This window comes from Eriocheir sinensis, chromosome 2 (assembly GCF_024679095.1).
Source record: "Eriocheir sinensis breed Jianghai 21 chromosome 2, ASM2467909v1, whole genome shotgun sequence".
NCBI classification, from domain to species: domain Eukaryota; kingdom Metazoa; phylum Arthropoda; class Malacostraca; order Decapoda; family Varunidae; genus Eriocheir; species Eriocheir sinensis.
The window spans coordinates 1,185,907-1,213,385 of NC_066510.1; the positions used below are offsets into that span (position 1 = coordinate 1,185,907).

The following is a 27,479-nucleotide window of genomic DNA, read 5'->3' on the forward strand; positions in this document are numbered from 1 at the left end:
CTTGGGTTAGGAGACAGCTTCATGAAGGAAGCTGCTAACCAAAACCAACATGGTCACCCCACCACTACAACCATGTGGAGGAGAAGTACCAAATGGATTTCTCCAGCAGAGAAGAGAACGTCTGCTGCAGGGAAGTAAGTCGGCCAGGATTATTGCTCACATACATTACTGGGGAGGCGGTGGCTGACTGGTTAGCATGCGGGCGTGGTGAGCCTAAGGACCTAGTGGGGACTAAGTTCGAGTCTCATCAAAACACGCTGCTTTTTCAAGTCATTGCCGAGTGGCAGAAGATTACCCACATGCTGTCCAGATCATCAATCAACCAAACTTCAGCAACTTCAGTCCAGAGGAGCACGGGGGGGGTGGTGCAGCATGGCCCAAGCAAGAGTCATACACCACGGCAGTCACTATAAAAAAAAAGTAGCCTGCTGCTGCCGCTAACAGGCTGGGCCCATTCAAGAGGCCCCTCAAAAAAAAAAAAAAAAAAAAAAAGAAGACCAAGATAAAATAAGCCAACCTGCCGCAATTTGTGTGGCTAAGGTGACTGACTGACTGTTACTAATATCATGGGGCTAGGTTACAAATATATCTACAGGTTAATATCATAGGTAGGTTACATTAGGTTGGTCAGCTAACCCGGTAGCAGCAACGGGCCAAATTTGTGGCTTCACCGTGTAGCAGTGACGGGCCAAATTTGTGGCTTCACCGTGTAGCAGCAACGGGCCAAATTTGTGGCTTCACCGTGTAGCAGCGACGGGCCAAATTTGTGGCTTCACCGTGTAGCAGCAACGGGCCAAATTTGTGGCTTCACCGTGTAGCAGCAACGGGCCAAATTTGTGGCTTCACCGTGTAGCAGCGACGGGCCAAATTTGTGGCTTCACCGTGTAGCAGCAACGGGCCAAATTTGTGGCTTCACCGTGTAGCAGCAACGGGCCAAATTTGTGGCTTCACCGTGTAGCAGCAACGGGCCAAATTTGTGGCTTCACCGTGTAGCAGCGACGGGCCAAATTTGTGCCATGATATAAACCCCCCCAAATAGGTGATACATAATCTGATCACAAATACTTTGATATATATTATGAAATGGTTTGTGTGAGGGGTTTTCTTGTTTTTTTTTTCTCATTTTTCTCGCTTGGAGGGACCATTAAGAAACATGATCCCCGCTGCTACTGGGTTAAGAATATTTCTTTGATAGTCACTATGCCTACTCCTTTCTGGGGTAACAAGGGTTATATTCTACTATTAAATGTTTTACTGTGGTGGTTGGCATGTCTTCTAGTGTTGTTTGATGCGTTAGTCATCAGTTTGTACCGTCACTGAGGAGAAATTGTTAAGCAAATATTTTAGGGTAAATAATAAAGTCTTGTGTCATTTAATTTATCATTCACAAAAGGTTACTGTTCCACCCATCAAAACATCCATTTTTTTCTGATCACAGTTAGTTTGTTCATTCCATTCTATTGTCTTGCATCTTCTCCACTCACAGAAAACAGAACAATTTTGTCATTACAGGCACTGCAACTTTTTTTTTTAAGTCCTAGCCTACGTATTGTGCTGGTAGGACGTCTTGGTAGTGCCTGGTGGCCAGCTCAAACAAGTGTTTATAGAGGCGTCATCTATTTTTGGCTCATGCTGCTCACTGGAGCTCATTCTTGATTTCCCTTGGACAGTTCCCCTGGAGTCCGGGTTAATGGGTGGACTTCAGGACAGCATGTGGGTAGTCTTAGGCCACTCGGCGGTGACTGAAAAAGCCCAGGTGGTAGCGGCGGATTCGAACCAATGTCAACCGGCACGTTAACCACTCAGCCACTGCCTTCCCAGAAAAATATAATGGTAAAAGTTCTGTGCCAGTAACAATCAACCATAGTTTCCATCACGGACTGGACGATATTTTTGCTTTTCTCACAGGTAAGTAGAGGAAGTCTATGTTTACCAGTCTACCCATCACATGCTGATGCAGGACATGAACTACCACAGACTAAGACAACTTCTGCACTGTTAGTCAAGTAGAGGAAGTCTGGCTCCCACTACAGCATAGAGGTTTTCCTATAATCTCAGGGGTAAGTAGAGGAAGTCTCTCTGCTGTTAACTCTGTGGTAGGGTTTCTTGATGATGGCACTCACTGGTTAAGATTTACTTAGCCCGGTAGCAGCGACGGGCCAAATTTGTGGCTTTACCGTGTAGCAGCGACGGGCCAAATTTATGCCATGATATAAACCCCCCCAAAAAAGATGATGCATAATATGGTCACATATGCTTTGATATATATTATGAAATGGTTTGTGTGAGGGGTGATTTTTTCTCATTTTTCTCGCTTAGAGGGACCATTAACCCCTTCAATACAAGCAGACAAAACATAACCTCCATGCCATATCCTGTTTTTTAGACTACATTAGGAATCCAATGAAACCACCGCACACATAGCACAGCGTCTCTAGGATATGGTTCGAGAGATGAAATGACTCATATACTGCGTCATGGTACTGAAGAGGTTAAGAAACATGATCCCCACTGCTACCAGGTTAAGGTAACTTTCCACTTTTCATTTCCACGTCATGGCTATATTCATGCTTGTTTTAATTTCTACATTCATTTCAATCACTTTATGAGAGGACTGATGGTTAGAAGAAGAGATAATATTATGACAACAAGAGCAGTTCGTTGAGGAGGAAGTGAGGTAGGGAACATTGCATAAAGTAAATCATAACCCAAACACTTCCTCCCCGACCTTTTTCATAGTTGTAAAGGTGATGCTGTGGGGCTTCTGTGTTCCACCCAGGTGACCAACATTGCCTCTTTGTTAGAATAATTTGTTTTCCTCTTGAAGGAAACCAGCGTGGCAGCGAAACAAGGGCTGATGTGTCCATCGTCCAGGAATGTAAATATGGTGCGCTACAGAGCTGTGGGCTTTGTTTGTGTGGGTAACCTCTCAACAAGCAGGAATAATTCACATCATAATAAACATTAAAGCTACTATCCTTGTAAATAGGTTGATAACACCATTAAATCTTTTAAACCTAAAATCTTTGTCATGTAGCCTTCCTTTGAGGCTGTAACCATAAGCAACCAAGCTGCTACATGGCAAAGGTGATGCCACTCGCCCGTCTATTCCTCCTTTTACTTGAAAGAGGAATCCACCTCCTAGCAGTGACACTAAGAGCAGGAGCAGAGCTTCAAACATTTTCTCTAGAAGACTGCTAGTAGTGGTATTAAAACTGCCCCAGAAGTGGTCATTAGTGCAGCAACAGTAATTAACCCGCCCTGTCTCGACCTGAACCCTGACTTGAGAGGCTTGGTCACTGGGCTCAAAGGTCCAGGAAGGTGTGGCCCTGCCTCAGCCCTCCCAAGACTCTTCTAAGCCTGGCATCTGGCAGTTAGCAGCTGGGTTTACAATTCTTGAAGTACACTGTCAGGTATGATATCAAGGTATGACATTTTGTCACACTAGTACAGTAGGGGAGGCAGTGGCCAAGTGGTCAGCCTGCGAGCATGGTGAGCCTGTGGACCTAGGTTTGAGACCCACCAAAACCTGCTGATTTTTCAAGCCATCACTGAGTGATGAAGATTACCCACATGCTGCCCAGACCTTCAGTCAACCCTAACTACAGCAACTTTGGTCAAGAGGAGCAACAGGGGGCAGCATGGGCCAAGCAAGAGTCAAATACCAAGGCAGCCGCTATAAATAAAATTCTCCTGTGCCAAAAACGGGCTGGGGCCGTTGAAGAGACCCCTGAAGAACGCCTACCTACAGGCAGAACCTAAAAAATAAAAATAAAATTAAATAAATAAATAAAAATACAGGCAATACATAGGTGCGGTATGAAACTATAGTACTGAATTTTTCTTAGGTAAGAATTATAACAAAGGAACTGTAACGCACCATGCTGCAGGCTGCCCTGGGCACAGAAAATGGGTCCAAAAACAGGCTCTGGCAACACAACACGTGTGCTGCCTCATGCAGCCACCCCAAGTGTGTACAGGCAAAAAAACAGGCTCTGGCAACCCAACCCATGTGCCGCCTCATGCAGTGTGTACAGGCCAGCAGGGGAGGGGAGGGAGCCTTACCTTTCTGAAGTATGCAGCACTCCGGGTGTTGTCCTTTACTCGGAGGACAAGGAACCTCCTGCAGCTGCTCACACGTACCTTGTCCACCTGAAACAGTTTTCATAAAGCTTCAGTGCTGGTGTCACATGAAAAGTATCTGAAGCAGGAATACAGTAAAAATCCATTGATCCAGCAACCAAAGGGAAGGGGGATGCTTTCGAGTGTGGAAAATATAGGGGTTAGATTATTGGAGCATGGAATGAAATTGTTTGAAAAAGTGTTGGAGGAGAGGCTGAGGACACTGATAAGGGTAGACGGTCGGCAGTTTGGTTTTAGTCCAGGAAGGTCAACAACAGACGCAATTTTTGTTATGAGGCAAACACAAGAAAAATTCAGTGAGAAGACGAAACTGTACCAAGTCTTCGTGGACCTGGCGAACACATTTGATCAAGTACCTGGGAGAGCGATTAAGTGGGCACTGAGAAGGCAAAAAGTACCAGAAAGGCTCGTGGCTGATGTTATGTCTTTGTATGTAGAATCAAGGTCAAGGGCAAAAACAATGGCAGGAACATCAAAGGCTCTAAGTCCACTGCTCTTCATCACAATAATGGAGGAGGCTACTAAATTGGCTAAAGGGGATGGTCCATGGGAGTTGCTTCATGCCGATGACCTGGTGTTGACAGCGGCATCTAAGGTAGAAGTGAATCACATGTTCAACAGATGGAAGGAGATGAAGCCGAGGGGATTGAAAATAAACATGGGAAGTTGATGGTGACTGGAAATAAAGCAAGAGAAAGGATTCAGACGGGAAGGTGGCCCTGTGGATGTTGTGGGAGGGTAGTGGGAGCAAACTCTATATAGTGTACAGAGTGTAACAAGCGGTCCATTGGCGGTCCATTGGCAATGCTCAGGGCTTAGAAATTTGCGAAGGGTGCGGGACTTTGTGTGTCTGAGGTGTGTGGAGGAAGATGAGGGTGGTGATGACGGTGGCGGTGGTGAAAATGGCGGGTTGGTGGTGGATGGAGGTGTGTTGGAGGAGGTACAACAATTCTGCTATTTGGGAGATGTGCTGGACTGTGAAGCGGGAGTGGAGAGAGCAGTGAGAGCAAGAGTGGCAGCTGCATGGAGAAGGTGGCGGGAAATGGCCAGTCTATTAGTGACCTGCAGCTTAAGATTGACGAGCAGAGGAAGTGTAAACAAAGCCTGTGTGAGATCTGCTCTCTCGTACGGAGCAGAAACAAGGGCACTGACGAGCAGACTGATGGACGTTTTACGCAGCTGTGATCGCAGGATGCTGAGATACATGGCAGGAGTGATTTAGCAGGACAGGAAGTCTAGCAATGAAGTAGCCGAGATGTGTGGGGTTGAGGACCTTTCCATTGAGTTGAGGAAGAGAAGACTAAGATGGTTTGGACATGTGAAGAGAGTGGGGGAGGGGGTGCTGAGGGAGGTGGGGGAGGTGTGAGTTAGGGGGATGGCAGCCAGTGGGAAGGCCTAGGAAAAAGTGGAGTGGGTGTGTGATGGAGGATATGAATATATTGGGGATAGAGGAAGATATGGCACAAGATCGGGAGATGTGGAGAACAGTCATCGCCCATCCAACCCCATCTTAACCCGGTAGCAGCAACGGGCCAAATTTGTGGCTTTACCGTGTAGCAGCGACGGCCAAATTTGTGCCATAATATAAACCCCCCAAAATAGATGACACATAATCTGATCACAAATGCTTTGATATATATTATGAAATGGTTTGTGTGAGGGGTGATTTTTTCTATTTTTTCTCGCTTGGAGGGACCATTAACCCTTTCGTTGCTAAACACTCGCAGCGACCACTAGCGTACCTTGCCGAAGGTGATAAACGCTCGCTGCGAGCTCCAGTCACACTCAAATTTGCCATGTATGAGAGTGTTCCAACACTATTTCTCACCCCACAGCATTGCCAATTCAGTGGGTTTTCCAGTAAATTTGGTGGAAAATCATATCAGCCTAGCGCGGAAAATCTACGGACGACCAACTGGTGGACGTTCTTGTCCAATATAGCGGCATTTTTGCATAGCTTCACCTATCACATGACTGATATTTTGACCAAATAGTTGTAAATTTTGCAGTTGGCAATGCCAGCACCCCATCATCAAGAGATCTACTCAGTAGCTGCTTTACAGCAGACCATTGCGCACGTATAAATGTACATCTTCACAGGCAACACCCCCTGAACGTGCCTGTATATTCGCAGGAGAGGCTTACATTACCGAATCTTATAGATCTTGGCCTCCTCTTTCCAATGGTGTTTTTGTTTTTTAACTGTGATGAATAGTTTTTGAGATACAGCAGTTAAAAGAGCGAGCACTAGCGTCACTTGCTGGTGGTGCTAAAAGCTCGCTGCAAGCACCAGTCACACTTGCAGCAACCCCCCCCCCATGAACGTGCCTGTACATTTGCAGGAGGCTTACATAACCGAATCTTATAGATCTTGGCCTCCTCTTTCCAATGGTGTTTTTGTTTTGTAGCTGTGATGAATAGTTTTTGAGATACAGCGGCTTAAAGAGATCCCCTTCCCTCGATGGGGTGCCCGAGCACGCCTGAGGGGATAGTCTCGTTGCAAGCACTTAGCAAAGAAAGGGTTAAGAAACATGATCCTCGCTGCTACCGGGTTAAAACAACATCTGGTGCAAATAAAAGGAATTTTATTTTATTATTATTTTTTTTTTTTTTTACAACAAAGGAGGCAGCTCAAGGGCACAAAAAAAGGAAACAATAATAAATAAAAAAGCCCGCTACTCGCTGCTCCTAAAAAAGAATCATAAGAGGTGGTCGAAAGAGAGGTCAAATTCAGGAGGAGAGGTGTCCTGATACCCTTCTCTTGAAAGAGTTCAAGTCATAGGCAGGAGGAAATACAGATGAAGGAAGATTGTTCCTGAGTTTACCAGCGTGAGGGATGAAAGAGTGAAGATGCTGGTTAACTCTTGCATAAGGGGTTTGGACAGTATAGGGATGAGCATGAGTAGAAAGTCGTGTGTAGTGGGGTTGCGGGAGGGGGGGAGGCATGCAGTTAGCAAGTTCAGAAGAGCAGTCAGTGTGGAAATATCGATAGAAGATAGAAAGAGAGGCAACATCGCGACGGAATTTAAGAGGTAGAAGACTATCAGTAGGAGGAGGAGAGCTGATGAGACGAAGAGCCTTAGACTCCACTCTGTCCAGAAGAGCTGTGTGAGTGGAGCCCCCCCACACGTGAGATGCATACTCCATACGAGGGTGGACAAGGCCCCTGTATATGGATAGCAGCTGCGCGGGGGAGAAGAACTGGCGGAGACGATACAGAACGCCCAACCTCGAGGAAGCTGATATTGCTGATATTGCTTATAAATCACAGTCAATATTCAAAATAAGCATGTTCTCAGAACTGCCAGCCAATTGTAAGGCAGCCGCCTTCAACTGTGGCTTCAGAACGACCTGTTCTCACTTCCCATTTTCTGCCTATTACCAAGGTACGTATTTTGAGATAACAAGAGTAGTCGAAAAAAATTGTGCTAACAAAGGAGTCAAGTCGAAAAAAAAAAAAACATTTTTTTTCCACGGGCCGGAACCAATAAGCGCTTTTTCATGTATTTCAATACCTCGAGTTTCGCGATCCTTGAGTTTAGCACTATACCTTCGGAATGAAGCAAGCATGAAACTCGAGAGGGTACTGTGTGTGTGTGTGTATATATATATATATATATATATATATATATATATATATATATATATATATATATATATATATATATATATATATATATATATATATATATATATATATATATATATATATATATATATATATATATATATATATATATATATATATATATATATATATATATATATATATATATGTGTGTGTGTGTGTGTGTGTGTAGTGTGTAAATGTATAGAAATATATTTATTTATCATTTTTATTAAATGCGGTGGGCGAAAGTTGGGTTTTTGGGTCTGTAGACTTAACATACACTATATCTGGGTTTTTCCCATATCCGGGTGCCCCCGTGGCTTTATTAACCCGGATACCGGAGGGTTTACTGTAATAGGCGTATGAGGATTTTTAGGACACCAAAAGAATCCTCACTAAATTCTGCTTCGAAACATATATTCGGCTAAAAATGTTGGCCCACAAAATTTTGAGCTAGCGAGTGGGGAAGAGTTGGTACTAAGGATTTATCGTCTACAATACTCTCTACGGAGAATTGAAACAAGTTTGTATTGTTTATATATATATTTTCCTCTATTTTTATTTCTGCATGTTCTTGTACAAGTCTTTATGAAGCCATTGATACCAAAATTATTGGGTTACGATATATCTGTGAGGGTAAAATACGTCCGGGAATGTAGAGTATCAGGTCGGGCCTGAGAAATGCATGGTTAGTGGAACAGAAACTTATTGGAAACTTACGGTGTGCGAGAGGGTTAAGAAGGTCAACTTTTACATACACAACTTATCTAGGTGTATAGGGTAATTCCTCAGTCAAGAATATCACACCCCTGGAGGGAGAGGCAGTCAACATTTAAGACGTCTTCTATTTAGAACACTGATCAGCTCTAGATCGCTGGCCCGGATATGAATCTGATCTGGATTCGCTCTGGGTAAATAGAACGCAGAGCGACAGATCAAAACAAAGCGTGCGCACGCACACACACACACACACACACCGCTCCGGTAGCTCAATCGGTTAGAGCTCCGCGTTGCAAGGCTTCATGGCCAAACAGGCGGCAGTTCGAGCCCTGCTCAGGCTGGATTCTTTCCGTTGACTAGGAGTGGTTACTGTCCCCCCTTGAGCAAGGTGGCTGGGGCGTGTGGTGTGTGAGGTCCTGGCAGTGCCCAGAGATACACGATAATGAGCACTTGCTCACATCGGCGTGGCCTGTCTATCTCCCACAATTCCGCTGTGTAATACTTCTATTTTACATCTTTACTGCCTACAAAACCATTTCTGCAACGTCATCTTATCCTATTGTATGCTCCTCACTCATTATGAGAGGCACTCTTGGGTTGTACACTCAGTCCTCGATTTAAGGGATTAAAAGGGGGAAAGGGTGGTCCGTTGCTTGAAAATATGGTTTTGACGTTTCTAAAGCCGGTGTCACACCGGACAAATCTACCCAGCCTCCCTTCCAGCTCGGAACATTTTTTTTTATGATCCGGGCGGCCAGGCGCATGTGTGCGAGCGGCCCCAGCCGCCAGCTGACGGGCGGCTGATGATGGTGGTGGTAATGATGGGTGTCGGTGGCATGGCCCCCGCATCGGCGCCGCGCAGGCAGTGCTTTCGTTGGGGCCTGTATGTGTGTGGCTGTTTATTGTGGGCCCGGGCTCCTCAATTTGCTAATTCTTGTTTTCCACATGTTGTGCTGGACTTCTTTCTTTTCTTCCATCTCTTTTTTTCTTTCAAAAAGAAGAGATGGAAGAAAGGAAAGGGGTCCCGTGCAACATGTGGAGGATGGGAATTGGCAAATTGAGAAGCCCAATCCCATAATAAACACAGCCACACATCACCGTCATCAGCCATCCGTCAGCTGTTCGGGGCCGGGCCTGACGCACGGCCAGGGCTGCCTGCACACGTGCACTTGGCCGCCCGGATGGGTGGCCAACCGCAAAATGTCAACGGTTTTCAATTTTCCCCATAAAGGCGGACACACATTATGTGGCCTCACGACATGGCCCGATGGCCTTCTGTTTAGGGTTTTCACGTTTCTAAAGCCAGTGTCACACCGGACAAATCTACCCAGCAACAGACAGAATATTCATTGCTGGGTGTTTGTCCGTTGAGATTTTGTGGGTCGTTAAATCCAAAATCCGTTAAATCAGGGTCTGTTAAATCAAGGGTTGAGTGTATACTCGAAATAAAGTCGAAGGAAATGCTGAGTGTGACAGCGTGAGAGCAGTTGCGGGTGTCGTCAGCTGCAACCCACCTCGGCCTCTGGATCAGGCAGATCAGGATCTGGATCCCCCAGATCACAAGAATCCAGATCTCAGTGGTAAATAGAACACAGGTTCTCCAGCCAGATCAGTGATCTAAAACGGATGTTTGTAAATAGAAGAGGTCTTTACATGAAATTAACTTTTATATGAGTGTGTACAGTGTCTAATCAAAAAGTGATGATTTTTTTGCTTACCTTACACAGCAATGAGAATTTACTATCTTCATTGATTCTGGAGATAATTCTCCGGCTCATTCTCTCCGATCTGAAAAATAACATGTCTGGTTGGTAAAAGTTTCTAGACTCAGAACATTGAGAATAGAGTAACAGCATATAAAATAGAAGCAATGAATGAAGATATAGCAAATTATCAAGTTACAAAAATATCTTTTTATTTTTATTTTTTAACATCAAAGGTCAAGGCTCAAGGGCAACAAAAAGAGTACAAGAAAAGCCTGCTGCTTGCTGCTCCCAATAAAGATAAAGGTAAAGAGTAGCCAAAAGAGAGGTCAATTTCCAGAGGTGGGCGCGGTACTGAAAAATCAGTAGTGCAGTTGCGGAAGTGCGGTACTTTTTCCAGAGTAGTGCGGTTGCGGTAGTGTGGTCCCATTTTTACTCTTTCCCAGTGCGGTGAGTGGTGTGCGGTAGAGGTAGTCACTAGACAATATAAAAAAATACTTGTGCCTATCCTGGCTATCCATTGACTAACTAATAACTTGTAATAAAAAAAAAAATAAAAAAAAGGAGGACTGGGGGAGGGAGAGAGGGAGGTAAGGGAGGAGGAAGGGGGGGACAGGCCAGGGAGTAGAGGATGGGAAGGGGAGGAGGGGGAGGGAAGGGAATGCAACTTTCCGAGACGGGAGGGATGGGACAGGGAAGAGGGAGGAGGAGATCCACATCACGTGAGAGAGGAAGAAGTCGGGGGAAGGAAGGAAGGAAGGAAGGGTCTTGCGAGCTGCAGTAGCACTAGCCAGGGATATGGGGGAGTGAAGGGGAAGGGGAGGAGGGGAGGAAGGGGAGGAATTCTCCAGCGTTTGAGCGAAAACGAAAGATTACTAATATAGGAAAGTCATGACGGGAACAGTGAAACATTATTCAAACTGTCCAACATGTTAACACAAAACACATCAACTGCAACTGGTAATAGCGAGACCTCGACCGTGGGAAAGCTGTAAGCCCTGGCGTCTCACGGTCTCAGGCCTCAGCGAAGAAGCCATGTGGAAATTTCAACATCTAATTATAATAATAATAATAATAAATTATTATTATTAATATTATTATAATCAAACAATATTGATCTTGGCTACATTGAAGAGAGAGAGAGAGAGAGAGAGAGAGAGAGAGAGAGAGAGAGAGAGAGAGAGAGAGAGAGAGAGAGAGAGAGAGAGAGAAAATAAAGAAGTTACAATGAAGTTAAGAAACAGATATAGTATGTATGACTGATTATGGTTGGAAAGGATCAAGAATTGTGTGGGTGAAAGGAAAAGTAGGCTTAGTAAAGTATGCATGGGTGTGTATTTATGCACCAGTAAATGTGAAAAGTAAAAAAGGACAGAGAGAAAGGGAAGCTTTTTGGGAGGAAGTGAATGCATGTTTGAAGAGTTTTGAGAAAGAAAGGAAACTTATTATGATGGGAGATATGAATGCTAAAGTGGGTGATGAATGTGTGATGGATGTGGTGGGAAAATGGGGGATACCTGGGAAGAATGAAAAGGGAAAGTGCCTGGTGGATGTCTGTGCTGAGAGGGGAATGTTCCTAGCGAACACCTTCTAGCACAAGAATATCCACCGATACACATGGAGGAGGGGAGAAGATAATGAGCAAAAAGGATTGATTGATTATGTGGCAGTAGATGGAAGGCTTAGAAAATAAATTTGTGATGCGAAGGTAGTAAGAGGAATGTTCGATGGATCTGACCATCTTGCAGTGCTGGCAAAGTTAAAGCTGAAAGAAAACTGGGTGTTTGAAGAGAAAGGTGAAGTAAAAAAGGAAATACTGAGGATAGAAAAGTTACAGGAAAAAAAAATAAAAGATGAGCATAACCGTGAAATGGCAGAGGCCTCAAGTGAAAAATGGGAAAGTGTAAAAGATAATACAAATACTGAAAAAGTTTTTGGAACATTTAAAGAAGTAATGGTAACTACAACAAAAAAGTGTTAAGAACATAAGAATGCAGGAGTCTACAAGAGGCCGGTAGGCCTGTACTAGGCAGCTCCTTTGACCCTAAGCTCCTGTGTATCTAACCCCACCTAATATCGCTGTCCATGAATTTATCTAGTCTATCTTTGAATGTGACAATTGTATTGGCACTCACCACATGACTGCAAAGCCTATTCCACTCATCCACCACCCTGTTAGTAAACCAATTTTTTCCTATGTCCCTGTTGAATCAGAATTTATCCAGTTTAAACCCATTACTTCGTGTCCTACCCGGTTCTCTTACCAACAAAACCTTATGAATGTCTCCCTTATTAAAGCCCTTCATCCATTTATAAACCTCGATCATGTCTCCACGCACCCTTCGCCTTTCTAGAGAATGTTAGATGTTAGGCATGAAAGTGGTGAGAGATGGAAAAAGAAAAGGAAATTCATGGTGGACAGAAGAGATAAGGAGGATAGTAAAAGAGAAAAGGGAACTTTTTAAGAAAACTCAAGAAAGAAATGTGTCTGAACAAGTAAAAGGGAACGGAAAAAGAAATATAGAGAATGCAAAATGAAATTAAAACAAGCAATAAAAGAAAGTAGGAGGAGAGTTGATGAAGACTTTGGAAAAAGACTAAGTGAAAAATATAAAGGGAACAGGAAATCATATTGGAAAGAAGTAAAAAACAAAAGAAATGCAGAAAACATCTCCTCAAGTAAAATGAATGAAGTTATGGATGAGAATGGAAAGATGTTGAAAGACGGGGAAGCTGTGAAAGAGAGATGGAGAGAATATTTCAAAAACTTAATGAATTTTGAGGATGGACGTCCAGCAGCTGTAACAGCAGCAGTTTTGAGTAGAGGTAGAGGAGGAGCATATAAAGAAAGAAGTATAACATATGAAGAAGTAAATCAGGCAATAAAAAGATTAAAAAATGGAAAAGAAGCAGGAATAAATGGAATCACAGCAGAAATGTTAAAGTGTGGAGGAGATGTAGTTGTTAAATGTATGGTCAAGGTATGTGAAGTAGCATGGGAGGGGGGGGATGCCAGCAGACTGAACGAAAGCCATCATTGTCCCAGTTTACAAGGGGAAGGGCAGGAGAGGGGAATGTGGGAGCTATAGAGGTATAAGTCTCATGAGTACACCCGGAAAGGTATATGGAAAAGTCATAATAGAGAGGGTGCAAAGACTTACAGAAGAGAACATCAGTGAAGAGCAAGGAGGCTTCAGGAAGGAAAGGGGATGTGTGGATCAGATATTTTCCTTCAGGATGGTAGTAGAAAAAATAATAGCAAAAGGAAATAAACTATACGCTGCCTTCATGGATTTGGAAAAAGCTTATGACAGAGTCGATTGGATGCATTGTGGGATGTTTTAAAGATTTATGGTGTGGGAGGAAAACTGCTTAGTGCAATAAAGTCTTTCTATGAGGATGCATCTGCATGTGTCAAAATTACTGGAGAAACAAGTGAACATTTTGAGATAAATGTGGGCTTCAGACAAGGGTGTGTCATGTCACCATGGTTATTCAATATTTATATGGATGGTGTTATTAGAGAAATGAAGGGCAAAGTTGGAGAAGTTGGAGTAAGACTGTTCGATGAGGGAAGGAAGTGGGTACTGAATTCGATACTGTTTGCTGATGACACGGTGCTCATTGCAGACAATGAAAGTGACTTACAAAATTTGGTCAGTGTTTTTGATAGTGTCTGTAATAGGAGAAAGCTCAAAGTAAATGTCAACAAAAGTAAAGTGATGGTTTGTGAGTGAAGTAGAAGTGAGGCTGTAGATTTTGTATGCCCATATAGAGTGGGAATTGAATGTGAAAAAGAATGCAAAATAATTTTGAATGGTGAAGGAATGGAGGAGGTCAATGAGTTTAAGTACCTTGGATCAGTTATGTGTAAGCATGGTGGTATGGAGGGAGAGATAAGAGAAAGGGCATTGCAAGGAAGAAGGGTGGTAGGGTCTTTGGGACGAATCATGAATGGCAGAGGTGTGAGCATGGAGGTAAAGAGGGATTTGAGAAATACAATAATAGTACCAACCCTCACATATGCAAGTGAAACATGGGCCTGGAATGAAAGTCAGAGGTCTAGAGTGCAGGCAGTGGAAATGAGTTATTTGAAGAGTGCTTGTGGTGTGAGTAAAATGGATGGAATGAGTAATGAAAGTGTGTACAAGCATTTTGGAATGTGTCACAAGGGTGAAGGGAAGAAGTGTGGAGTGGTGGAAGAAGTGAAGCGACAGACTTTAAAGTGGTTTGGCCACATGGAGCAAATGGAGGAGAGTAAGATGACCAGAAGGGTGCATGTGAGTGAGATAGAGGGAGGGAATGCTAGAGGACGACCTCCAGTGAAATGGAGGGATAGGGTGCAAGAGTACTTTAGAGAGAGGGGGGAAAGATCTTTGAGAAACTTTGAGCAGGCAAGGAGGGAGCGTCTGGATAAAGAAAGTTGCAAGCTCTTCTGCCGTGGCCATCCCCTGGTGGGAGCTCCTAGGAACAGGAGTTGATGAAATGATGATGATGATGATATAGTATGTACTATGGTCTATGTTATGCATCAAAGAATAATTTGTAGGGGACATGAGATTGAGCGGCGATCATGTTAGCGCTTGCTTGTACTGTTGTACACTGCCATGTACAGTCATCATCAGAGGCAGTCATGGCGCGCCACCTTGGGTTGAGTGACTAACAGCTTTACTCTGAGTTATTCATTTAGTATTTAATTTTGAACAATAACTGAAAAGTCGGATTGAATGAATCACTGATTCTGATGACTGATACCGATTGCCTGATTGAGTCCGATTCACCATAAAAAAAGAAGAAAAAAAAGAAAAAAAAAATTCCTTTGAGCATGCCGCGCTGCAAATGTCTTCGATGGTTTTCTAAGTACCACAAAAAGTACCGCAGGATTTTTTAGTGCGGTCCGCGGTAGTGCGGTATTTTCAGAAAGTTTGTGGAAGTGCAGTACTTTTTTGTGATGTGGTACTACCACACTAAGTACCGCACTTGCACACCTCTGTCAATTTCGGGTGGAGAGGTGTCTTGATACACTCTTCTTGAAAGAGGTCAAGTCATAGGCAGGAGCAAATACAGACGAAGGAAGACTGTTCCAGAGTTTACCAGTAAAAGGGATGAAAGAATGGAGGTGCTGGTTAACTCTTGCATAAGGGGTTTGGACAGTATAGGGATGAGCATGAGTAGAAAGTCGTGTGCAGCGGGGCCACGGGATGGGGGGAGGCATGCAGTTAGCAAGTTCAGAAGAGCAGTCAGCGTGAAAATATCGAAAGAAGATAAAAAGAGAGGCAACATGGCGGCGGAATTTAAGAGGTAGAAGACTATCAGTAAGAGGAGGAGAGCTGATGAGACGAAGAGGCTTAGGCCCGTACCAAGAGCCGTGAAGGTCGAGCTGTGTATCTTCCCTTCAACAATGAAGGCATGGCCTCAGACCATGCCTTCAATCCTTACTACAAGTCACTCGGGAAGGTAAATGCACATACACACACTGCAGCCTACTTTTCACCTACCAGATCTAACGCACGCACACACATACAATCACACAGTGCTATTCAGGGAGGTATAATACCTCAATGGTGCTATTACAGCCATAATATTGTCCGTTTCGTTCCGTCTGTCCACTCGTGAACGTAGATGTGGCACCTGCGCATTGTGAGTTTGTGATTGCGTGAGGATCATCTTTATTTTCAGTGATACATTTGAATGTTTGTGTATACAAAAAATCCTCAAACCATCATATATGAACCGCAAACAGAAGATTTGCATCGATAATATACCATACAAGGACACGAAGAAACAACTTCTATATCAAACAGTATAGTTTGATCATACTCGAACGATCATTAGCCTTTCAGATACTCATATTTCATCTCAATAAGAGATATAAAGTGACATACGACTCTGCAAGTGTCTATACATAAGGAATTTTGATCTTGCATGTATAAATAACACGGGTAGCCTAATATTCTAAATAGCCTAGCATCGCATTCAACAGTTATTATTTATAATTTCATGTGTTTTTCCATTATTAATCGCTATTTGCATGCAGTAAATTATTAAGATACCCTTTGTTTGCACTTGCAGAGCCAGATGTCTTAACTGAAATGAGAAAGAATTTGAAAAACCATAGATCGTTGGAGAATGTGAGCCACGAAGGTTCCCGCCTGGCTGGTACCTCTGTGCTTTGAAGGCGCATGCTGTTGTTGTAAATAACACAAACATATTCGCTGCATCTATAATGTACGACTTTCCAATTAGGGAAAATATTTTCTCAGGTATTTTAACTGAACCGTAACTATTTGCCACGCCAAATTTGGAAAACAAACGTATTTTTCCTCGAAGGTCTGAGGGAAGACACGGGGTAGACATTGCCTTCCCTTCGTCTCTCCCTCAGACCTTCGTTCCAAAAATGCTAGTGACTATAGGTACGCACTGTCCTTCCCTTCGATCTTCGTCGCTAAACCTTCATGACTCTTGGTACAGCTCTTAGACTCCCCTCTGTCCAAGAGAGCTGTGTGAGTGGAGCCCTCCCACACGTGAGATGCATACTCCATATGAGGGCGGACAAGGCCCCTATAAATGGAAAGCATCTGCATAGGGGAGAAGAACTGGTGTAAAACTGGCCGATGGGGTAGTGGCAGCTGCAGAGGAAGCGAGAGGTGTTGAGAGTGTGTGGTAAGGTGCGGCGCTAGGCTAACCCTGCAGCCGCCACTACCCCACTGGCCAGTTTTACGTGGAAATACTATAACGGCAATCGCCGCCTTTGGTAACAATCAAAACAAACAAAATGACTGTGAAAGCGGCCCTAAGTCTGTGAATGCCAACTCTGGGTACATGGGCATGTGGCCCACCTCCTGGATGTCCATCCTGCTCGTAGGGTTATTTCTGTACATGACAACCATGAGTGGAAACCAAGGGGATGCCCACATAGCTCATGGATGGGGCAAGTTGACTGACCCAGCCAGGATGAACTTGGGATGGACAGGGCAGCTGCTTGGGAGTTTTCTCAGGGGTCTGTTGGGAGTGGAGGCGGAGAGTAAGTAAAGTGACATGCCTCCCCGCTAGTTACTATCATGGTTACTCCAAGTATGATCATGCACAGAGTGGCGGTGGGGTGTGCAATGAGCCAGGAGCACTATGGCTGACCACAATAGTACTCAAGAATACATACGCACACCCAAATCCTTAACATGATAGTATCCACAGGCTACCCAGTGGATAATTAAATTCATGGATGTTAAGGTTTGACGATATAGCTGATGAATACTGCTAATTATGATACTTTATGCTGCTTTCAGGACACAGATGCTCTTTTAAGTAAACTTCCTGTAAAACTGCTCTCAGTGTGTTTTTGGTGGGGTCACTGGAATTCACTATTCGCTGTGGTCTGTGTCTCCTAGCCCCTGCAAATAAGGGGAGACAGGTGTGCTAGATTTGTTCCACTTGTTCCCCTGACCGGCCCATTCAAATACCCTACTAGCCCACCCATTTTCTTTCATCTTTCCACGCCTCAACTGATACCCCAACACTGGCTTTCCTTTTCTCGTACCTCCCCTCAAACTAAATCTACTGCTGCTTACTTGTTGGTACCTAGAGCTTCGATCTGTTCTGCACTACTTTAGCTTATCTTGCTCATAACTGTCCACCTCATGCTTTCTGAATTGAGGCCTGTTACCAGCTTAGTCCATGAATGCCAACTTCGGCTATGTGGGCACGTGGCACACCTCAAGAACATCGATCTTGGTCACAGGGCTGTTCCTATACAAGACAACCCTGAGTGGAGGAAACCAAGGGGACACCCAGGTAACTCATGGCTTGGCAAAATTGATTGATCCTGCCAGGATGGACTTGGGATGGATAAGGTGGATGGGTGGTAGCTTGCCCAGGGGGGCTGTTGGAGGTGGAGGCGAGTGAGTGAAGCAATACACCCCCAGACGTATGCTCCCTCGTAGTTAATTAGTTTGCCTGTCTCACAGCTAAGGACACCTTGGTGCTATAAGAAATACTGTGTGCACAAACAACACGCTACTGTATTGCTTTGCTGTCACGAATCACTCGTTTGCGAGATATTTTTTCAAAATATTTAACCAGATAGCATGTTTCTTAATGGTCCTTCTAAGCGAGAAAAATGAGAAAAACTCATAACTCACACAAACCATTCCATAATACATATCAATGCATTTGTGTTCAGTTTATGCATCATCTATTTTGGGGGGTTTATATCATGGCACAAATATGGCCCGTCGCTGCTACACGGTGAAGCCACAAATTTGGCCCGTCGCTGCTATCGGGTTAAGTCAAGTGCAAACCCACAGTTGATGTATTGTGATATATCAGGGAGGGAGAAAAGGATCTTTGTTTCTGCTTATGCATGAAAACAATGGCTCTGGAGAGGTGTGTAAATGTATGTAGTTATGGAATAACTGACCTATCCGCACAAATAAAGGCAAAATTGAGAGCATGTGCTGTAGATGTGCATGTCAGTGGTGCTCATTTCCATCCTGTTGGCTCTTATCAGCCTATGGTGAGGAAACTCATTACCCTTGGACACAGGGCCAGTGCTACACCCAGGTTACCAAAGTCTATCTTTCCCAAGTATACACATTTATCGATCAGCCTTAAAGGAAAGATGAACAGCTGGGTGTGCTGGACGCTGACTGCCCAGGCCAGGATTCAAACCCAGGCCTACAGGTTCATATTTAGGGATGCTAACCAGTGCACTGCAGAGGCACTTAACAGTGCAGTCATCACTCTAAAATAACACCCAACTTACTCTGGTGGATGATATTAGGATATTATTCCAGAAGTATACCAGCCACACTGTGAACAGCACCTTTGTGCTATATGGAGTACTTTGTGCACTTACAATACATTGAGGTACTGTATTGTTTTCCATAGGAAATCACTTGTTTCTTTCTGTTTATCACAATTTGGCAGAAGAGCATGGGTAAAGAATGGCTAGATTAGATTTAGTTAAATTAAATTAAATAAAATTAATTTTTGCAAGATTTGGTTACTTACAAAAGTTCGAGGTAAAAGGTAGAGAGAATGTAATAACTCAAAAGAAAAGCATTCTTTCAACACTCAGAGGACTGGTGCAGAATGGTGGAGTTACGGGTCTGTGGACCTGGCGGGTTACTGAGTCGGGCATAGCTCAAGTTTCCCACTTAGATTATAGACTTCATTCAAAGGTACATACAAATACATGTGCTATAGACAGAGCTGGAATTGTGCATCATGTGCAGCAAAGTAAATGATCAATTAATAATATGTAAATGAACAAACTAAAATGTAAAAAGTCTGTCACCGAGATGAGCAGCAAGGGATGCTTTGAATGCCGATCGTGAATTAGCTGAAACAACATGCTGGGGAAGAGTTCCACAGCGAAATACCTCTGACGTTGAAGAACCTCTTGCGGATCTCTAATTCAGTTCTTATGTGTGCAACCTTATATTGATGGCCACTTGTGGTGCCTAGAGGTGGACTGACAAACATATCCTCGGGGGCAATAGCACAGAAACCGTGAAACATTTGCCAATACTTTACCATGTCATGTCGTAGCAGCCGACCATGGACAGAGTACAAGTCCAAAGCCTCTGTCTCTGGGAATAACTTAGATGCTCCATACCTCTAATGTTCCTGGTCCAACGTCTCTGCACTGACTCAAGTGAGTTCAGATCAGTAATATATCCCAGATCGTGTTATTTTCTCTCCTTCCAGTCCCTGCCTCTTGTCCACAGCTGGTAGTCTGCAAAATGACTTATCAGGGAGCTTGTTCTGTGTACTTCCGCACCCCAGCATGCCACAAAAGGATGGCATTTTGGCAAAGTCTGTATTTCGGCACCCACGGAGGAGCTCTGTAAGGTGTGTCGGTTGCCCGGCAGCCGCGGGCGTGTCTGACCAGCCAGTTTTACAGTCCAATGCAGCAAGTTTGTAAGCTCCACAGCCAAACACACATCACGACGAAAATTCCTTGTATAGTGTTCGGCGTTGATATATAAAGAGGGAAAAGTTAGAAATCCACACTGGAAATCACTTAAATATCACTGAGGAGAAATAACGGACCATAATTGTGGAGATTATAGTTTGGTTTAGGCGCTTACTATGTGTTGCACTGTCGAACTGGCCCTTTGGTGACGGTGTGGTCCCGTGCCCGGCGTGGCAGCAGCCTTGCCAGCTTGTCCTGCTGCTCAGGGGGTGTGGGGACTAGGGGTGGGCAGGTACCGGTACCAGTACCGGTACTAACGGTACCAGCTAAACGGTACGGTACCGGTACCAGATTGCTCGGATTTATTTATTGAATTTATTGATAATTCTTCGTCCGATTTTTTTTTTTTAGGTTGCTAATAAATATTGTTATTGTTATTAGACTATGATCGAGTACATCCATAATAACTATACATGCTATTTTTTTATCGAAAAAATAAATATTCACTTCATTCAGAGAGAGAGAGAGAGAGAGAGAGAGAGAGAGATCACCACTCAGTGAGTGGATATTTCGGTGATATGGGTACTCGATCATAGTCTAATAACAATAACAATATTTATTAGCAACCTAAAAAAGAAAAAGAATCGGACATGAAGAATTATCCAGTAACTCCAATAAATTAATAAAATAATGGAAACGGGAGCTGTGATGGAAACGGAAAGCAGGACAAAATGGTGGGAACTTGGGGAGACGGTCAGCGGGGCAGTGACTCAACGTCTCCACACAGGGCCCATACCACATGGAGGCGGGCGAGCGCCGAGCGTCACTAGATCCAAACGGTACCGGTGCTGTAATTATAGCGGCAATGCTCAGTGCCGAGTGATCATGAGGCTTCGCGGCACCAGGTACCGGTACCGGGTGCCGCGAAGAATCGCTTCTTCTTGCCTAAGAAGGGTGACCACTCCAATTCTTCAAACTACCGCCCTATAGCTTTACTTTCCTGTCTATCTAAAGCTTTTGAATCAATCCTTATCTGGGAGATTCAAAAGCACCTTCCCACTTTTGATCTTCTATCTCATCGCCAGTATGGATTCCGCAAGGGGCGATCTACTGGCGATCTTCTTGCTCTCTTAACTGACTCTTGGTCATCCTCTCTTGGATGTTTCGGTGAAACTTTCTCAGTTGTGCTAGACATATCGAAAGCCTTCGATAGAATCTGGCACAAGTCTTTGCTTTCTAAACTGCCCTCTTTCGGATTCCATCCCTCTCTCTGTTCCTTTATCTCCAGTTTCCTTTCCGGCCGTTCTATTTCTGCAGTAGTAGACGGTCACTGTTCTTCCCCTAAATCTATTAACAATGGTGTTCCACAGGGCTCTGTCCTATCACCCACTCTCTTCCTGATATTCATCAATGATCTTATCTCAATAACAAACTGTCCTATCTACTCATACACTGACAACTCCACTCTGCATTATTCAACTTCTTTCAATAGAAGACCCTCTCAACAGGAATTACATGACTCTAGACTGGTAGCTGCAGAACGCTTAACCTCAGACCTTGCTATCATTTCTGATTGGGGTAAAAGGAACCTTGTGTCCTTCAATGCCTCAAAAACCTGTGCAGACACGGCGACTGGATACAGGGAGGCCACTGGCAAGGTAGTTTTTCCTTTTCTCAGGCAAGTCGGAGGACAGACACCTGGCATTCCCCTGCTCCTATACTTAACATTGTACTGTGTTTCACTACTGTATGTTTCACTACTGTATTTTTTTTAGGAGCTAGATGAACGTTTCATTGTCTGTAACTATGCCAGTTGATAGCTTCGTATACATGTGTCCTTATATTTATCTTTTGAGAGACTTATGTTTCATGTCACACACATTATGGCTTACCTCTCACTATTTATATTATAACTCCACATATGTTCTTACATAGCCAGTGTTTTATTGTAATTGTATCATAGGCAGTCTGCTTGACAAACTCCCACTATGTATGTTAATGGTAACTAGACTTCTATTTAGATTTTTGTATATCGCGAGGTCGCGATCACTGGTAGGTGACCGAGCAGTGTTATAGTAGGATATCAATGTATTATTATTATTATTTAATATCACCACGAATTAGGCATACAATTGTCAACGGAAAAAACCCACGATAGATAGATCATGCCACCTTATAGGAATGTCGTCCGTCAGTGTTTACCGTCTCAGTTTTGTATACATCGCATTTCATAGTCCGTGGAGGTCACCTTGACGAACGTGACCAATTGTAACAATTATTTTCCAACCTGTAACTCGTCACTCCTTCACGAGAGTCTGACTGACACACAACGGAGTTGCTCTCGCTACGACGCTTCTTGTACATATAGGCTATGAATATAATTCGCCTTAAGGAAGCTGAAGTCTTAATCAACGCCCTTTAAACGCCCCCCGGTAGCCCGTTACAAACCCACTTTCTCCACCTATCAACTCGACACAATCTTCCAAACACCTATCCCCTATTCTTCGATAACATTCAGCTGTAGAACTGTAGGACACCTTCAAACAAGAAACTCTTCAAGTTACAAAGGAGTGCATTGGAGAGCATCCAAAATCAAGGAGTGGATTTGCCTTGGTGGTGATGCTGAGAAATATTGAGGAGTTGCACAGCCAAGCTTGCTGGGAATCGGGACCAATATAGGGGTCTGTCGCATAGGACTAGAGCTCTCCTGAGAGAGACAAGGAGAGATATGTCAGGGGTCAAGCTGAGGAAGTTGAGGGCCATTTAAATGAGAATGACCTCTGACCTGCTTACCAAGCCTCCCTCTCAGGTCTATCCAAACAGCTGATGGCTGCCTTGTGTTGGTGCCACAAGCTGGAGTAGAGGGCTTGTTGGGCTGAGTATTTTAGGCAGCTGTACACGATGGACCCTCCACGTGGGCAGCTTCCGGTTGCTGGTGGTGGATGCTGATCCACCATCAACAAAAGCCCACCCTCTCATGACAAGGTCAGAGAGGCTATGGCAAAGTTGAGGGTTCACCTGGGATCTGTAACACTAACATCAGTGCAGAGCTGCTCAAAGCTGGAGGTGAGGCCATGATCCACGGGTTGCATGTGGTCTTGACTGCCATATGGCAATCTGGTACCATTCCTCTTGACTGGAAGAGGGGGCTGGTCTTCCCTATCTGGAAAGGGAAAGGGGACTGCCAGGACTGTAACAACTACCATGGTATTACACTGCTCAGTGTGCCCGGCAAGGTGCTTGCCCATTTGTTACTAATGCAGATTCACAGCCATTTGCTAAAGCTGCAGAGACCTGAGCAATCTGGGTTCATGTCTGGTAAGTCGACAACTGAACGTATCCTAGGGCACTTTGTGTGCTGGTAAAGTGCCAACGTGAGTTTCAACAGGGGATGCTTGCAGCCTATGTCAATCTTAAAAAGGCTTTTGATTCAATGCATCGTGAGGCACTTTGGGATCTCCTGCAACTCTATGGGATTTCTGCAAGGACCATTGGTTTACTGACTGGCCTGTACTACGGGACTGAGTGCTGTGAAGTGCATGTATTTGTGTGTGTGTGTGTGTGTGGGTTGGGGGGGGTGATTGGGGGGGTTGTCCACCTTCTTTCCAGTGAATACAGGAGTGAGGCAGGGCTGGGTCTTCTACCCATCACAATTCAACACTTGTATGGACTGGGTACTAGGCAGAGTTGTAGACCCCAGAGGCATTGTGGAGCATCTGTCGGCAATACCAGGGTCACTGACCTTGTTTTTGCTGAAGACGCAGTAATCCTTGCAGAGTTGCTGGAGGTTTTTGTGATGGCTCTCGAGGCACTGCACAGGGAGGCACAGCACTTAAGACTCCAGGTCTCCTCAGCCAAGACCAAGGTACAGGTGTCTGGAAGCGGTACCTTGGTACCGTAGTTCACAACAGTGGTGGTCCTTATCAGTAAGTCTTGCAGTGGACTGGCTTGACCCATGGTCATGGTTGATGATTTTATAATTTAAAAAAATAAAATATAAAATGGGATTTAAAAAATCAAATTGTCAGGTTTTATTTAAATTGGATTTTTTTGTATATTTTTATTAATAAATATATGAATGTACACCTTTATATTCTCTATACATTAGTTTAAAATACATATTGGAGCATTCTTGCATCATGTTACATCATCATGTCTAACCTGGTTGGCTGTTTGAGCCAGCCCCAGGACTGACCTGCTGCAGCCAGCCAGCCACGGCCAGCACTGCACCACAACTCTGTCCAGTTCAACCTGGTCATGTCATGTCTTGGACATAGTCTGACTGACAGTGTGTGGTAGTTTTGCTCTTAATCACTCTGTAATAGCTTAACTGTCAGACAGTAGAAGTGTCTTTGAGCACTAGACAATATACCTGGCAGAAAAAGTGCTCCAGTGTGGCAGTATGTTGAAAACACAGCATCAAAATCTGGGAGAGGATGGAGAGCCAAGTGCAAACAGTGGAAACTTTAATTATTATGAAAATTGAAATTACACACACAAAAAAAATGACAGCAACTTCAAGTGAAAGTATCAGAGGAGGACGTGGATAATTCATGTGTGTGTGTGTGTGTGTGTGTGTGTGTGTGGTGATCCTCTGAAAAATAAAGGTAAATATTTCCTTCACTGGTGTTTCCCATTTTTGGTGTTTTTTGTTCCTTTTAATAACTTTTATTTAGTTCATTTGAGTGTTTGGAAGCCTCACTTGTTGTGCAAACTAATGCTGACCGTAATATGTCTGACAACTGAGTAAAGATTGGCATCATTAAAGCACCAATATCTCATTTCCCGCGTCACCATCTGCTTCTCTATTGTCATGTGTCTTCTGACCTCCAACTCTCCAAGAAAAATGCAAGAACGACTGTAAAGAAGAAAACAAGGGTGAAAATAGCCATACAATGTGAGCTAACTCACCTGGCTGTGGGTGGAGGAGTTGCCCACGGTGAAGCAGCAGTCAAAACTTGCAGCTTGCAACAACTAAGATCCAAAAGGAGTGTTCACACTCTAACATACAGGGTTTTTTGCCCCCCTTGAGCCCCCTTACGGTCATTTTTAAAAGACAGGTGAACATGTGTAACCTCCTGACAGCCCCTGACCCCGTGTGTTTTCACACATTTTGTCACATTAGATATTGGTCATTCAGGGCTACAAGGTTAACCCGTACAGCGTCAGATACGTACGACGTACGTATTATTTTTTAATACCACTGAGCGTCAGATACGTACGTCGTACGTATTTAATGTATTATTTTTTCCCGTCACTGGAGTGTGTCGAGGGTGATTTCTGTGGTGGTGCCCTAGTAGAATGATCCTTTGGGAATACTGACCACCCAATATATTTCATTTATTGCCATAACTGGCAAGCCTGGCAGCCATTATTCTGGGTACCTTTTTTTATTTCTGTGGATGTTGGAGGTGGTTTTGGAGATTGTGATGTGGAAATTGAAGCGGTTGGTGGTTGGAAAGTGGTTTGATAATGTTGTGGGTGAGGTATAGTGGGTATATTGATGTCCAGAACCGGCAATTTTGGTAAGGAGGGGGCACGTAAGGGGTGGGTGGTAATGAAATGGGTGTTGGATGGTGGCCAGGGTGGTGGTAGGGGGGTCAGAGTGAAGTTGGATGACAGCTACTTGAGGTGCTGACGGTCACACACAGCAATTTTACATCAGCAATTTCTGTACAAAATGGGCTGCGGGCTAGGTGTGAGGTCCTGAAATGGTGGGTGTGGGGAGATGGTTGTTGGGGGGTGCGGGAGTGAGAAAAGGGTGGGTTGTGACCAAGGTACACTGTGTCAGACGCTGGCCAGTCACGGCAATGGTTTAGCGGCATATATTGTTCCTAATAATGCCAAAAACATACCATGAATTCGACAATTATGAACCCTCTACACACTGTAATTGCGTGAGTGAACACTCCTGTGGGCGACTGTACACTGAGTTGAACCATCAAAAAGCTCAAAATGAGTTACTCTCTAACAATATATATACGTCTGTGCTAAATATGTCGAGAGAAAACAATTTGCTCAGCTACACACCCTCAAATCTACGGAAATCAACACGACCATTTCGCTTTCCGACTCGATAGAAATGGCCCAAAACACCGACTCATAGGTGACGGTAAACTAAAAGACATTACATTTCTTCATTTTTCATGGTTTGAAGCTGTTTTATGAAAAAAAAAAAGATTTTTTCCTCCGACGCTGGGGTGGGAAATTACAAAATACTAAAACGCTATACGGATTAAAAGGACTCAAAACACTCATATGAAAAGAATAAAAAAGAAATATTAAATGAAAGAAAAAAGCACCAATAATAGGAAACTAATAAAACAAATAAATACCAAATTCAGTCTGAAGAGGTGGTGGCTGAGTGGTCAATGGCCTGGGTTCGTGTCCCACCTGCCACTACAAGATGACAATTTTCAGTCATCATTGAGTGGCCTTGGACTACTCACATGCTGTCCTGATGATTTCCTATCAATCCTGACTCTAGCAAAGCTCTCTATCTTCTTTCTATCTTTTATTGATATTTTCATCCTGACTGCTCTTCTGAACTTGCTAACTGCATGCCTCCCCCCTCCCATGGCCTCGCCACACATGACTTTCTATTCAAGCTCATCCCTTTACTGTCCAAATTCCTTAAGCAAAAGTTAACCAGCATCTTAAGTCTTTCATCCCTCACGCTGGTAAACTCTGGAACAATCTTCCCTCATCTGTATTTTCTCCTGCCTACGACTTGAACTCTTTCAAGAGGAGGGTATCAGGACACCTCTCTTCCCGAAATTGACCTCTCTTTCAGCCACTCCTCTAACTCTTTTTAGGACCAGTGAGTAGCGGGCTTTTTTCTCACATTTGTTTCCTTTTTTTATGCCCTTGAACTGACTCCTCTGCTGTAAAAAAAAAAAAAAAAAAAAAAAGGGGGGGATCGATGAAGCTCTGGGGGCAGCACGAGACAAGCAAGATGCCATCATTATAGAACAATAGCCTGTGATACTGATTGGCTGGGACTGACCACCGGCCCCATCAAAAAAGCCTACTGGCACTATAGGCTGGAAAAAAATCCCCATGCCAGCTTTTAGATATATTGCAGTTGGTTATTTCTGTAACTGGACATATTCGTTTTATTGTGTACAGAAGGTAAAAAAAGTATTGTTGCACTGGTACAGTAGACGAACATAGAAGAACAGTGTTATGTCAAAAGTCAGAGATACCATAAATAGACTACAACACTGATTATAATTAAAATATATTAGATAATGCATTTTGCAGTCATCCCTACCAACCCTCCATTCAGAGCCTGTACCTACTCCAACAAGAACAGAAAGTGCAGGCAAGTACCTGCCCATGATTTATGATAAAGAATGCAGAAAATGTGCTAAAGAGCCTATGAGTG

General features: G+C 43.9%; 1 protein-coding gene across 1 annotated transcript in view; it reads right to left on the reverse strand.

The window, feature by feature from the left end:
* LOC126998392 (uncharacterized) overlaps nt 1-27,479 on the reverse strand; it is a 162,937-nt gene that overhangs the window by 80,001 nt on the left and 55,457 nt on the right. The window contains exons 3-4 of the mRNA XM_050860019.1: nt 10,192-10,261; nt 4,066-4,152 (exon numbers count right to left, since the gene is read on the reverse strand). Coding sequence (XP_050715976.1) covers nt 4,066-4,152; nt 10,192-10,251 — 147 coding nt within the window. The 5' untranslated portion in view covers nt 10,252-10,261. The remainder of the gene's footprint in view (nt 1-4,065; nt 4,153-10,191; nt 10,262-27,479) is intronic.